At 34.2% G+C, this 15,822-nt stretch overlaps 1 protein-coding gene across 1 annotated transcript in view; it reads left to right on the forward strand.

Annotated features, from left to right (window-relative positions):
* The window catches only part of LOC138328005 (von Willebrand factor D and EGF domain-containing protein-like), a 49,836-nt gene that overhangs the window by 12,735 nt on the left and 21,279 nt on the right, over positions 1–15,822 (forward strand). The window contains exons 2-5 of the mRNA XM_069274562.1: positions 3,085–3,279; positions 3,816–3,974; positions 4,266–4,295; positions 6,910–7,184. Of these exons, the coding sequence (XP_069130663.1) occupies positions 3,085–3,279; positions 3,816–3,974; positions 4,266–4,295; positions 6,910–7,184 (659 nt within the window). The remainder of the gene's footprint in view (positions 1–3,084; positions 3,280–3,815; positions 3,975–4,265; positions 4,296–6,909; positions 7,185–15,822) is intronic.

Consider the following 15,822-nt stretch of genomic DNA (forward strand, 5'->3'; position numbering starts at 1 on the left):
GTTTTGTCCCCTGGCCTAGACACACCAAAGTCTATAAAAGTGGTAGTTTCTGCTCCTGCTTAGCATACAGGGAGTGGGACAACTGGTTCGCCCGTTGTCAGTATAATGTGACCGGGTGGGGTGTGTTGCTTGGTGTCTTCGGCGGCATGCTTCAGTGATATAGCACTATAAAAAGGGCAACAGTTCCACTATACAAGAAGACACAACATGAATATACCGCAGTCTCCTAAAACACGCACCTCGCAGAACATACACGCAACACATCGCAAACATGGGAGGCCGTCCTTACATGACCATAACTGTTAACAGGACGTTAATTAATCAAACAAACAAAAATACAGCATTTTAATATCCTTATCGGTCCTCGCTGACCCCCTGGGGGACCAGAGGGACAGGACCAAACAGAGTCAAAACGACTAAATCTCAAAGAATTCTTCTTCTAGGCTCACAGGTTTGATGGAAACAAATACTCTTTATAGACTAAAAAGTCAAATTTATAAATCACTGACCAACTTCATGGCCCAGTATATAGTGTATATATGTCTTTAATTCGTTTCATTATATATTCAAACTCATGTGACCGTTAAGGCCCATGGGCCTCTTGTTTTCTTTAAACGCGAGATATAAATCAATATTCTTAGAAAAAAATCCTTTATCGCTATATTGATCCATGAATTTCACCACTTGTAAGCCTTCGGAGATATTTATTTTCGGATCAGTTACAGAGAAACGTATGCCCGACAGCTACGTAAATAGGTGACTATGAGGTTTAGTACTCATTTAATAAAGTATCATTTTTTCATACCTATTGATCACATTTTTATGAACTTGATCAGAAATATGACAAATTGTAAAAACAAAGGAGGGTATCACTTTCGGCAGTTTTACGGCCACTCAGTGATAAGCAAAATATTTTGCATGTTGTATGCTATTCAGAATACCCAATTTTGTCTGGGTGCATCGTAATTTCAGAGCTCAAAGATCTTATATTTATTGTTTGTATATGGAATAAAAATACTGATGAGAAATTCAAAAAGTTGGTCACAGTGACCTAGTTAAGTAATTGCTCTATTTGAGCATTAAAAACTTAACTATTTTTGGCGATAAATAAGATTTTTCAACGATTTGATAGCTTCAGATTGATTAATACTTCATGTGGATCTTGACATGACCTGCTTAAGATGATTACATCCTAGGGCCTCATTGGCTCGGTCACGTGCATAAATTAGGACAAGCATCCGCTGTTTCCCATGTTTAAAGCAGGCTTTTGTAATTTTCTAAGCGTGTTTTATGAGGTAATTTCAATAAACGCCTCCAGTAAAATTGGTTACCTAGATGAAAATACTTGTAATTAATTGTTCAACCATTTCATAGCTTTAAAGTGACATTTAGAGCTTTATTTGGATTTGGTCATGATATGCTTAAGATGATTGCATCTTAGGGCCACTTGTGTTTGGTTACGGGGATGAAATAGGTTATATTTAATGAAAGATATCTTCTGTCAACTTTGTATTTTCTGGGATTTCCATATCTAAAGCAAGTGTGTTTTAGTAGAGAACCTCTAGCAATACCTACGTGCAAGTATTTTTTTAAGAATTGTTCCTGCTGCCCCGTTGCATGATTGTAAAATGCGGCTAAATATGAAACTTTTATCTCGTGGTAAATAAGCAAGCAGTATCATGTATTTAACACCTAGGGCTCACCATAAGAGAGAGAGAGAGAGTATAACTTTGGAAATAACTGGTTTGTATTGACAGGAAAGTTTTACTGGCAAAGAAACCCTGTCTATGATGTTTGAGATATATGCTACACTTGGTTACTGTGACCTACTTATTCAACTTTTCTTCAGTAAACTTAACTTCACAAACCCAAGATTTGTTGAAATCACTAAAAAATATATCATTGCAATTCATATATTTAATAAATTAGGACTTAAACAATAAATGTGACTTTTCACCCTTTGACATTTGACCACTAAAATTACAATTATATAATGAGCCTAGGAGAAATAGGACATTCTGATTAGCAGCTGACGGTGTCTTCATGCAAATTTTTTTGCTTATTAGTGAAAGGCCGTAAAACGGTCCGACGGTTCTTTGAAAGAATATATGCGAGTTAATGAACGTTAATGAAAGAATGCATGTTCAGATCGGATTTCTTTCTGCAGTCTTTTATAACTTCAAATGGCAAATATATCACTTCTGAATGTAACGAAAGCATTCCTACATGTATCATCATCAAGCAGTACTTTCAGATAAACATGCTTCCAAAAGTTTTGTACTGTATCATTTTCATTGTGTTCCGTAATTAAAGTGTAGGTTCTCATATGACACTAGATAGAAAAAAAAAGTTTGGGTCCATCTGCTCAAACTCTTACCAGGGTAGCTTCATTGAAATCAGGCGCATTTTGCACTAAAAAATCCTGAAATTCTAATATTTTTACCTATTCATTATCAAAATTGGAATTTGGAACCTAAATCTCAATATGAATTTCCAAATTCATATAATGGTTATCTAGGAATAATTACCTGTCAGAATTTATTTTTACTTTTGAAATTCATAATTAGCCAGCCAATCAGCGGCCGGGTTAAAATTTTATCCTGGGCTCAATCTTGTATACACAGGGGCCATTTCGAAGGTCATTTTTTCATTTAGTTGGTTGTTCCCTATATAGCACTGTATGTGTGTGCATAGCCTTATGGAAGTGAACTACGTATTCATGGTGATATATTATTTGAACACAATAATATAAGAAATGCATTACGCAAAATAAAGATACCAAAAGAAATAAATTTTATCGAATAATATAAAATTACATAGACGGATGGGAGAAAAGTGAAGTGTTCACCGTTTATATACACCAATTTCATTATCTTAAATTTAGTCTCCCTTTTGAAAAAAAAACAAGCTTCATATTATTTAAGGATGTTCAATGTAGCATGTATCATGTGCTGTACAGAAGAGAGGGTAATCAAAAACTTCTTTTTTTTCCACAATAAATCACCTCCGTATTGATATTATTAACCCCACTAATATTGTCGGATTTACTTACAAAATAATGTTTTTTTAAACATGTTTTAACAGATCCTTGTCATCCTGATCACCACGATACTATTGATGAGGATTGGCGTTCGCCCAGCTATACTGCACCTTCTGGCTCAGAATATTGTGACGCAACTATCAGAGAAGGATGGTATCGACATCTGGGTGGCAACATGCCAACCACAGCACCAAACATGAATAGATGTGGAACTTCTTACCCTATATGGATGAATGACAGTAGGTTTTTAACCCAGGTTGTTTTAGTAGCAGGTTGTGTATTTGTGCTACCACTTATACGTTAACCTAGAATATTTCTTCATCCGTTCGATATACAGGTCGTGCTCCGTTATCGTCACGTTACGACACGATTAACAATACATTCGGGCACAGAAAGGTACATTATTCTACGTTACGGTACGAGACGCTACGCTTATATCAAATAAGGTTAGCGTACCACAATTTTGTGCATGTTCAAAATTTAATATCACATTACGTTAAATCGTCGGATAAATTAGGGGTAGAGGTGCACTAGTATATACGTTCAGATAAGTTAAAGTACGTTAATGTACGCTTTTGTAAGCTAAGCTACGCTGCAGTATATGTACGTTAGTCTCTCAATACGTTATGGTACGCTATTAGCGCAAGTACCAACAGGCCTTAAATACATTTGTTTGACGTTGTTGACTGCTTTTTGAATAATTATATATTTCATTGACTTTTTGATATCGCAAAACGTTATACAATATTGAGACTATCACAACATATTGTTTCAGATTTACCAACATCTACCGTTACAACGGATGTCAAAGTTTGTATAAAGACAATATTCAGCGATTGTTCTTTCCATTGGAACATCCGAGTGAAGAAATGTGACCAATTTTACGTCTACTATTTGAAGCAAGCTACTCTTTGCAGTTCGGCATATTGTTTTGGTAAGAACATTCTTTTATATTTTTGTTTTAAATTCCTTTGCCGTAATATTTTTGCGACAAAAATTACAGTAATATGCAGTTTATTAGAAGGAAAATACATAAAACTTCCATAGCTTCTTATTGATTGTTATAAAAGATTTCAAGCCTATTTGTTATCTCCATAATATCCTAGTTGCACAGTTTTTCTTTGATTACATTCTCGTTATATTAACAGTCAAGTTCATAGGCATATAAATAGTTAGGTGTACATTTCTACACACTTATACATAGTAACATTAATTCTTCTTACAGCTGGTGCGGTTGTATGTTCTGAATGTGGAGGTAAGTTATTCCTAATTCATGTGCTTAGTTTGAGAATAAGCCGACTAGATAGATAATTCCTTAAATAATTGATCATTTGTGCTACTTTTGGATGATCATTCCATATAAAGGCATTTTTAGATTGATCGCCGCAATGCATCTGGTCACATTTTTTTCATTCAAGAACTAGAAAATATAATATAATAAGTTTCATTTGAATTCATAAAAAAAGCTATTTGGCCAGTGTCAGACTTAAGCTACTCGTGTGTGTACATGTATACGGTCAGTTATCTGCACACATGTTGGTCATATCATAATCCTTGATTAGTCTTGTATAACACGGAATGGATACATTGTGTGGGCTGTTGCGGTAGTAGATATCAGGTATTAGATACTATGGCCAAATACTGATGTGTAAACCTACCTGCTCTCTAGATCTTGTTACATGTACTGACTATTATAAATAAAGCTGACCAGTGATATAGACAGGGAGACAGCTAGACAGGGCTAGAGGGAGAGGGAGCTATCCTGGAGCACATACCTTGTGTGTGGTCCCATTTTGGGCCACACAGCAACAATATCTATACCTGTACTGTTCTTGTAAATATTAAATGTAAAATATTAAAATGTCGACAGAACAGTAGAAGTTATTCATCATTTCAACGACAAATCTACACACTACAACACTCAAGAAACTATGGAACCAAAGAATTTGACAACTTTACAAAAAGATTCAAAATCCATTTTATTATACTGGTGCTATGACCAGGATAGCTCCCTCTCTCTAGCCCTGTCTAGCTGTCTCCGTGATATATCACTGGTCAGCTATATTTATAATAGTTAGTACATGTAACAAGATCTAGAAAGCAGGTAGGTTTACACATCAGTATTTGGCCATGATATCTAATACCTGATATCTACTACTGCAACAGCCCACACAATGTATCCATTCCGTGTTATACAAGACTAATCAGGGCTTATGATATGACCAACATGTGTGCATATAACAGACCGTATACATGTACATACACGAGTAGCTTAAGTCTAACACTGGCCGAATAGTTTATTTTATAAATTCAAATGAAACTTTTTTATATTATAATGATAGTATATTGAGATAACCGAAAAACATGTACAAATGCTTTCTCGTTTATTAATTTAACGCATGCCTAAAACTTCAAACCTTAATGTTAAAATTTACAATTGGGGGAACCTCTTCCATCACAATCTACGGTCAAATTGCAACTGTAGTAGTTTCTTTTTTAAGGTACTAATATTTTATTCCCCGAGCAGAAGAGTGATGTGTATATACATCTGTGGCATTGCAAGAATATATATACACATCGGTGTATTTTATAAGAGCTGCAAGAGTTGGGGCACCCTGAGGTCAACTCCTCGAACAATATTGTCCTCGCATAGGAGGGTTCTCGCACTTCATGCAACAATATGAATATAATACTGATTTATTTTATTTCTAGTGATACCAATGTTATTGAAACAGATAAATTTTGAAAGCAATTATAGTTAAAAGGATATAACTTGTGAAAAATGTGAAAATGTGCGAAAAAAAAATCTGAAAATTACATGCGTATTGAATATTCTGATAACATAATGTTTTAGTATTTATTGCTTTTGTTTAATTTTGCAGTAGAGAGGATAAGATATTTGTTTAAACAAAACTAGTACAAAAAGACGCACACATATATGAAGAATTAAAGACAATACATATCTAAGTACTTGAACATAAAACATAATGCAAACATTAATTTGCATATTTAAAAAACTATTCAAATATATGTCTCCAATTTATGTATTTTTGATTAAATTTCTCAATATATCCATCTGAATTGATAGCTCCTTTCAACATCATATTTTGGATACAAAAACTCACTCAAACCTTCCATATATATTTTTTTCTTGATGCAGAAAACATCTAAAACCTCATAATATAGAGAATAACAGAATTGAGCGGTATTGAAAAATTTTAGGTCTCACCAAAGAGTCCTTTTCGAACATAAATTCCACAATATATTAGTTTTTTCACATTTTTTTTCATAACTTGCCATATTAGAAAACATTTTTGACAATACCAAAAAAACGTGTTAAATGGTTTCAACTTCTGTATTGCAGATATTACGTATATTACTTTCAGAAGAACTTATAGTGTTTAAATAATTATTCCAATGGAGTATACGGTGTTGTAGTCTATACTGAAACCATAGTATTGATGTACTTTGGTAATTTTATATTTGTTTTTCACGTGTAAGTTTCGATACAAACAGCTAATTGCTTCCATTTCCGCTCTGATGTTATCAAACATTTATTTGTTCAATTAAACATAAATTCATGTCTTTATATCCCTTACTATTTTTAAATAAAATGTCAATATGGCTAGGTATGAATAGTCTATCTAGTTTATTAAATACCCTAAGGTTTAAATTCATACTATTCGATAATGTAACGAACACAATACTTGTGGACTTGTATTTTTTAACCGTCTCCATGTTGGATACGGGTAACTGCAGTAAACCTAATCCGTTAACCACATGTGAGTATATATGGACAGTTCGGCAAATCCAGAATCAGTATTTTCAGGTTTCTATATAATATTGAAAATCAAATTATTTTTTTACAGAGGCTCCTAATGTTACATTGGTCGCTGAAGTGACACCGGGACTTCATAATACATCATTCAATTATTATGGGAGACCTGCAGTATTAAAGGGTATTGTTTTCCTGTGTAAACTCAGAAGTGAGGATAATTCTGATTTGCAGGACTACTTGTATGATGTACAATGGTTCATTAATGACAATACCATCACGATACATAGAAACATAAGATATGCCAATCTCACTCAAGCCGGATTAAATCAGATGGAATGGAGTGGAAAGTATGTACTTGGATTTCAGGTAAGCTGTTTAATCGAACGTCCCAATTTGGTCTTGTTTTTTTTTTACCAAATATCACATTGTTTTAAACTCGTTAAACTAGTTTGCTTAATTAATTAACGTCCTTTTAACACCCAGGGTAATGTAAGGTTGGTGTGTTTATTTGATTAATCAACGTGTTATTACAATTTAATAGCTACAGTCATGTACGGACGACCTCCCATTAATGAATATATGGAAAATGACTAGTAATTTCCATAAATGTTCATATATGTTATTTATTTATTTGATTAAATTAACGTCCTATAAACAACAAGTATTATGTTAGGACGGCCTCCCATGTATGCGGTGTGATGTGTGTTTTTGGAGACTGCGGTATACTCGTGTATACTCTTCTTGTAAAGTGGTATAAAATTGTATAATGTTATATAATTGAAGCATGCCGCCAACACACACCACCTGGTCACATAATAATGACAACAGGGGAACCAGTCGCCCTACTCCCTGTATGCTATGCGCTAAGAAGGAGCATAACCTACCACCTTTATAGGCTTTGGTGTGTCTCACCCAGATCCCAGAGCCTTCCTCATAGGGGCGAGCGCTCAACCGAAAGCCAAAAGTGAGACGGTGTTAAGAGAGAAGTAAGGACGATGAAAGTTAGTTAGGAAGAAGAGAAAACATAAAATTCAAAATATAGTCGCCTAAACGATCATGAAATAGAAGCAACAGGTGCATTTCTAACGCTCTACCTGCGTGTGCAATGTGTTCCGACGTGTGAATGTAGGTATGTTATGGGAGACTGCAGTATATGTGTGTTGTGTGCACATATGATAGTGAAACTATTGCCCTTTTTATATTGATATCAAAAACAAACGCACCCACCCGATTACATTATAATAGCAATGGCCAAATCAGTCGCCCATTCCCTTTATGAAGCAGAATTTACATGTACCTTTTCCCCATTATATACTATAGTGCGTTTCTGCGGAAGTAAATATATGACTTTTCTAAATCAGTTTGTCAATTGTAGTGAATAATCCTGGTTAATTAATAGTCTACAGATGCAAATATATATAGATATTACTAATATTTGGCAGCGTAAAACATTATAAAACATTATAATATTTTATATGTACAATGACCTGACTTACCGTCGACTCCTATCTTAATGATTGGGTATGTAGCACAACACAATGATATATTGCAACGTAATCAATCATTCATCGATTACCCTTTAGTCGCGACCAGTCCGTCACTGTACCCAACCGAATGTGGGTAACTGTAGTTACGCTCTATATACATGGTGACCGCTGCTCTGGTCAGATTTCGCATACCTCAGTTTACATGTCTGTAGGGCAATGCTGGCCGTGCTGTCAATGACATGTGTTTATAAGATAGAATAACTAATGTATGAAGCGTGGCAATCAAATGTCTTTCTCTATAAAAGAAGAAAATAGCCATGTAAATATGACCATTTGGAAGGTAACTGAATACGTGTTATGATCTTGTCAGTGAGTGACTGAGTCTCTAGATCTGAATAACTGAAATGTAATGGGATAGTAAGTGTCTTGTGAAAAAAATACAAAACACACTAAAATAATCTATATCATTTGCTCTAAAAATTAAGATTATATAATTAATTCAAATTGAATTAATTACACGAATTATAAGAACATTATATTATTAGTTACTTTTTTTTTACCTTTTTTATGTATTAGATTAGGCAAAAAATAAATACGTAAAACCCTAATAATATATGCAGGTTTAGCGGACTAATACATGTATATACAGCTGTACTAAACATCACTATACAAGGGTATTCAAATCTATACTCTCCCTGTCAAATATAGGTATATCCATTTTTGTTTGTAAATAACGATTTCTAAATTTCAATAAATTTATATCCGACCAGGTGTTAATCTCGTTGATATATTTCTGTTTGTTGTGTACAGGCAGGAATAGATACTGATAATTTCGTCACAAAAACTCCACCTTGACACCCTCAAGTGACAGCGAATTTAAATCAGGTATATTCATAATCACAATTAATTTATCGAAAGATGATGGATAATATGAACGGATCAATAGATATGCATGATATCTGCATTTAATATATGACTGGTTTTTGTTGTTGTTTTTTTTTGCGTTTCTCAGGTGTATTTAAGGGCGATAGTGCGCAAGGAATCTGGACGGATACTATTCCGAGTCCAATAACCTTAGTCAAAAGGGAATCTCTCCTTAGATGTAACTTCATAATCTCTATTATGTATTTGCATATAACACAGTTATCTGCACTTAAGGGTAGGTATTGATTGTGGCATGTATTTGCGAGCGTAACGTCATAATGTTTTACGAAAACGACGTGAATTGCGCTCACAAATTAACGACGACACAATGGATACCTAACAGCAAGGGAAGCTAACTCTGTAATATGCAAAAAACAGAATAGCGTACAGGGACTTTCCTTTTTCAATGACGTCAGGATAATTAAGCAATAATGTCAATATTTTGAACTTCATCGGGACATAAAAAATTTTTGTTAGACTATATATATATATATGTGTGTGTGTAATGACATCAATGCTTAAAATTAGTTTCCCTGACTACTTGGTAAATACATTTATTCGTACGATGATCGATTTTCTAAGGGATTATTTTTTTAATAAATACGCAACGTCAATGTTTCTAGTGTGACGTCACAATAACGTCGGGTATTTGCGCCATTCTCTGATTTTTTTTTTCATACTGGCATGAAAAAAAATAAATCGGTCAATCAGAAAGCCAGATTTTGTTTCAAATAGAAAAGATAGATATCATGATGGCTTTATATTTTAAATATTATCCCATAATTATTTTTCTTAAAGCGGAACAGATCAGAGAGAAGAAATAAATACATGTAGATAGATAGAGATAGGGAGAGTGGACATAACATCTATAGTTTACAACTTATTTACAATCATTTGAAACTTGTTTTTATATAAATTATTTAAATATCTTTGTGTCATCTGACACTTCAAACTCTAACAACAAACCAAAACTTTCAAGTTTTCTAGTGGTTTGAAAAGAATCGGCAAATCAGAAATACGGCTTGAGTATGAAAACAAAGATAAATCAATCATAAACTAATGACACAGCGTACGTGGGACTTAAATTCAACGTTATTTTGAATGATTAACGAAAACACAATGAGTCAAAATTATAGCACGTACATTCTAAGGATGAATAATGAGAGAGAAAATAACAATAATAGGTTGATCGATCTAAGCCTGCTTCGCCAGTTACTCTCCATATTTGTCACAAATCACATAAATAATCACATTTCAATTACGCACATTTAAATTTCAGTTATTCACTAATCGTCAATTTTGTGGTGTCTTTTTTAGCTTATTCATATTCATTTACGCATACGTTAGGCTTTAAATTTTGATGTTAAACAAAACTAATTCGTAAGGCATGAATAAAACAAGTATCGCAAAATACATAAACCGTGGTATATGAAATCTTACCTAAATCAGCGGTCGCCTTTTTTGGAGAGCATAACTACAGTTACCCACATGCGGATTGGTACAGTATCCGTGGTCTCTGACCGAGTCTCTGACCTACCGAATAGTCGCCAAACACATTGTGGTTATATTACTGTCCTATAGTCGTCAACTCTCGTTGGCAGGTGACACTCGAAAAGTGTTTCGCTGACTACCTAGTATAGAATATAATCATTGAATACCGTGGTTATTTGTCTATAAAGTCACTGTCCGCTGACTACGTATACAATGTAGTTGTTAAGGTTCCGGTAAAGTCATTTTGGGACTAATAAGAGACATCACATGTTATTTATTTCTGATGCAATGGTAATGATTTATAGCTCAACATGTTCAGTGGAGTGAGAACTATACACAGGTGGCTTTGCTTATAAAAATACAGTGCAAAAGCTAAAAATAACTATTTCATAACACTGTTTTTCTAAAGACATACAAAATGTAGGAACATAATTTTGCTGAGTAATTTTAACAATTTTTTCAATAAATAACAATTTCAAAAGTCAACATATGTACTAGGGTGTTCTTTTATAGCTTTAAAATGTGTATTGCTATGAATTTTTGTCTTCAAAAGCAATACAAAATGAGAAATTAAAGGAAGGAAGCAGCGATCTTGAAACTACTTTCCTGCGGTATGGAGGACCATGAAGATCAGCCATCTCAACATAGTAACATACTAGTTACATAAAGATAAAGGAGACCTAATAAAATATATTAGATATACCAGTACAGTTAAACCTGTCTTATAAAGACCACCCAAGGCACCCAGAAGAACAGGTCTTTATAGCCAAGTGTTCTATACACAGGTCATATTGAGTTGAATTGGCCATTTGAACCATTGAAAAGGTGGTCTTATTTAGAAGGTGGTCTTTATACAAAGGTGGTCGCTAAGGCAGGTTTGACTGTATAAAGACTCACAGTGACGTCAACATGGTGTCGACAATTTTTTCGTTGCATTTAAATATAGCAGTAAACACTGAGATGGTTTAAAAATAAATAAATGTACATGATGATAAAGACATGAAATTGTGTCAACATCAATTTAACAAAATTTTACTTTGATGTTGCCAAAAAAATAGATTTCAGAGATAGATCATAGTAAATTTAAAAGAAATAAAAACTCCAAATCATACAAAACAAGAAAGTATTAATATTTTGGAGGAATTTACTCCTGTATTCCCTCTATATATTGAGCACTGAATAATTATATATTCATAGTTATGTCAGCAGAATCCAATGTCCCAAGCTTCATTCAAATGTGACGCTTCATCGCCTGTTCCTGCACTTCCCCAAACACCCCGAATATTATTTTCTGCTATAAGGACAGAGACAAGACCCATGGTGCGCAGTTCCGAAACAAACTTTACTGGTGATTTCTCTTTCGCAAAAACACAATTTGCACTTTCACACATGACAACATGCATTATAATAGACATCACATGGGACCAAAGACAAACTAAGTTTATTAACCATTTAGAGTGACAGGTTTGATTTTAGTAAATTTAAAGGAAGTTTCATTTCCACACATTTGTTTTTCATATTGAACTGTTGTAACCGACTAACAGCAGCTTCATAGAGTTTTGTGTACTTGTACATTCATTTTTTTCTGTGGCTGAGCATATTGTTTCCTATTAACCCTAAGGACGATGCTGTTCCAAGGCAATAGTGCAGACTTGTATAATGTTAGGATATACAATCAAATGTAAATGACACCAAACAGAATATATATAAAAAGCTGTTTTAAACAAAACCCAATTCATATAGGCGTTACTAAGGCAAATTATACATTTTAATTACCAAAATTTATCATTTCATTGGCTCGCTTAAGATCAGGGGGGGGGGCAATCAAATTTGTGTCTTTGAAATATACCTCGGGTATAATTTGGAACACTTTGTTTATATATAATAAGGACGTTGATGATATATACAAAATTTGTGCGTTCATGACATTTTGTTATAAATTCAATACTGCTTGCAACTTCTATATAATTTTAAATATGTTATTACATTCCTTTCAATTTTGTTAATTGTATTCATTGTTTAAGTTTGATTATTATACATGCTTGATATGAAATGCATTTATAGTTGTTTCTCAGCTCAAATTAGTCGTCTGCTACAGTACTGTCCTGTCTCTATGCACGTGAAGGCTGACTTATCTGTGTCATGCTTGAGTGCATATTCAGACTGATATCGTATAGTTTTTCATTTGATACACAGGCTTTGGACTATTGTATACATAGAGGGTACACAACGAGTGGTTGTTGGATATGGAATTTATTCCACACGAGTGAGTTATTATTTTTTAAAAGCTGCAAAAGACACGAGCTTTAGCGAGTGTCTTTTGTAACTTTTTAAAAATAACTTACGAGTGTGGAATAAATTCCATATCCAACAACCACGAGTCGTGTAACCTGTTTCTACCACAATAATATCCGATTTTAGCAGATAGAAATACGACGAGGATAAGTACGCAATCCAACAGCAGTTTTGGTGTCAAGCGGCGATATCACAGCATAGCATGACGTCACTCGATTATTCATGACGTTGACAAATAGTGATACGACACTGAGAAAGACGTAGTTCGGTCAAATTTCATCGTGCCAGCCAATCAGTATGCGTACAGAGTTTATACCACGTGTGGTATAAACAAATTGTTAAATCAAAAGCTGCATCGTTTATTTGATACCATGAGAGCTGAATAACAGCGCCTATTGTGGTAGAAATGTATGGATTACACGTATAAAGGATATATGTGTCCGTATATCTACAGAGTCGAAAGCCTGTGTGTCAATAGTGACAGTGCATGGTCGGTAACAATTACTGGTATATATCTAATTTTTTGCTTAAATACATATAGTAAGAACCCCCCTCCCTTCCAAATCTTAACATTTTCGATTTGTCTTCTAGTTGCTCTATACATATAACCCCACCTACCCCTACTGATTGAGATAAAGTTTAAGGTTGTATGGTCTATAGCTTTCGCTTTTTGTCATAGTAAAAAATGTTTGAGTGTTTACATTTTTCTGTCTGTGTCCGTCTAATTTTAACACTTTTTATGAAGATGCAGCACTAGAAGTATTTTAAATTATAAAAATAAAACTTTTTAACGTGTAAACGCGAACAATAGGCTCGATAGATGTCGAATCATTCCGAACTCTTCCGAACATCGTCGCGACGATCTCACGGGCAAGTTAACTTGAAACTCTAGAGTTAACACGAGCGGTGCGTGTGACGTAATTTGAACTTTGAACTCTACCCGTGTCTTACCCAGCTGAGACCCAGGGTTCGGAGAGTTTCTCTCGGAGTAGATCAACGCGTTTTATTCACGACTCTCGAACTAGAGTCTATAAATAGGGTTTTACGTCACTTAGCTCAACCCGCGAGTTTCACGTGAACTCGCCCGAAGTTACACGAGAGTTGTAAAAACAAGAGAAAATGTCAGCAATTTTTCATGAACAAAACATGCGGTCGACCTCAGCAGACTGGATCTACAATGAAAATAATGCTCCCGCATTACAATATTTGACACATACAACATTTTACGGCAACATGTGAATTAGATGTTTGAAATAATCACTCTGTGGACATATACATGTACGAGCATGAATTAAAACGTATTACTAAACAAACACACGTGCGCTTACGCTAGTTACCTGGCTCACCACGTGCAGGTCGTGTCGACGTTAGTCACGTGATACGATTCGGAATTCCGACAATACTCGAAGGTACTGAACATGGCGGTGATTGAAGGCGCTTTATTCAAGTCATGAATATATTATCCCTAGATTTCGGCTGTCTTATAGGCCGACATATGCGTTTTGGAGCTAAGTCATCAAGTTACATGTCCATGTTCAAATATTAAATATTTAAGCGACATATCATTACAGTGAAATTTAGTTTTAAATAGTCCAAATTATCTGAAATCATTGTAAAAATTAAAAGTTTTGAGACAATCCAGCAGATGTATGAATCTTAAAGACGCTTATTCACAAAATTCTCAAACCGAGTTATTATTTTTTGACAACTAAATATGATGCACAAAAGCTTCCATTGTGTTTCATACCAATGGCTAAGTTTCGTCCGTGAAATATCAATAAAAGCTTTCCTGGTCAGCATCGATATCACGCAGTAACGGTAAAACATGTACAGTCGACGGGGGAAAATCCGGAAAGAAATTTATTAGTTCATATATAAAAAGTTTCTAAATGGAGGTACGTAAATGTGCAGGAGGAGCCTTTTTTCTTTCAAATGTACATTTCAGTCATCGAAAATGAGGGCAAATTTTTCCATAGACCGAAATAAATATAACGTCACACAAACAGAACATTTCAAAATTTTAAAAACGGCGCAGTCATTGGCCAAATTATTGAATAAGATATCAATGTGCCACACCTCGATTTGTTTTATTGTAAAAGTAAGAATAAACATGGAAATCTAAGCTTAATTAGTACCTGATTGATTTATCTGAATTAAACAATAATCGTTATTCTATTCTATATACATGTATATTCGGATAAACATGGACTGAAAATGAAAAAGTAAGGTGAGTTTAATTTTTTGAATTTGTTTATAAAGATAACCCCCGAATTTCCGTCCGTGTCGGTGACCGTACTCTATATCGAGCAAAATGGGAGACGTCTAGTCCCCTGCCGGCGAAATCGGAGGGGACTATATTATTTGTTCCCGTCTGTCTGACTGCCCGTCCGTATTTGGTTTCCAGATAACTTTACAACGAATTGATGAATTTTGATCAAACTTCACACAATGGTAGTATATGAGCAAATACAGTTTAGGATTGAATGTCGGGTCCAAAGGTCAACTACAAAAGTCACTGTTTCTAAAAATGGATTGTTTCACAAAATATAAGTTTCCAGACGACAACTCGAGAAAACGTCAACGGATTTTGACCAAACTTCACACAATGGTATCTACAAAAATGATAAACCAGCACCTAAATTCAAAACACATTTTACTTAAATATACAATTTTTACACATAGATGGTTTACAATATCTAAAGTAATTGGTAATGGTACAAGAGTAATACGACAATTTAAAATGTTACTTATCTGAATGTGAATGTCCTGGTATAAACCTTAATCCTTTCAGATTCTGAATTAATAAT

This window comes from Argopecten irradians, chromosome 7 (genome assembly GCF_041381155.1).
Source record: "Argopecten irradians isolate NY chromosome 7, Ai_NY, whole genome shotgun sequence".
NCBI classification, from domain to species: Eukaryota; Metazoa; Mollusca; class Bivalvia; order Pectinida; family Pectinidae; genus Argopecten; species Argopecten irradians.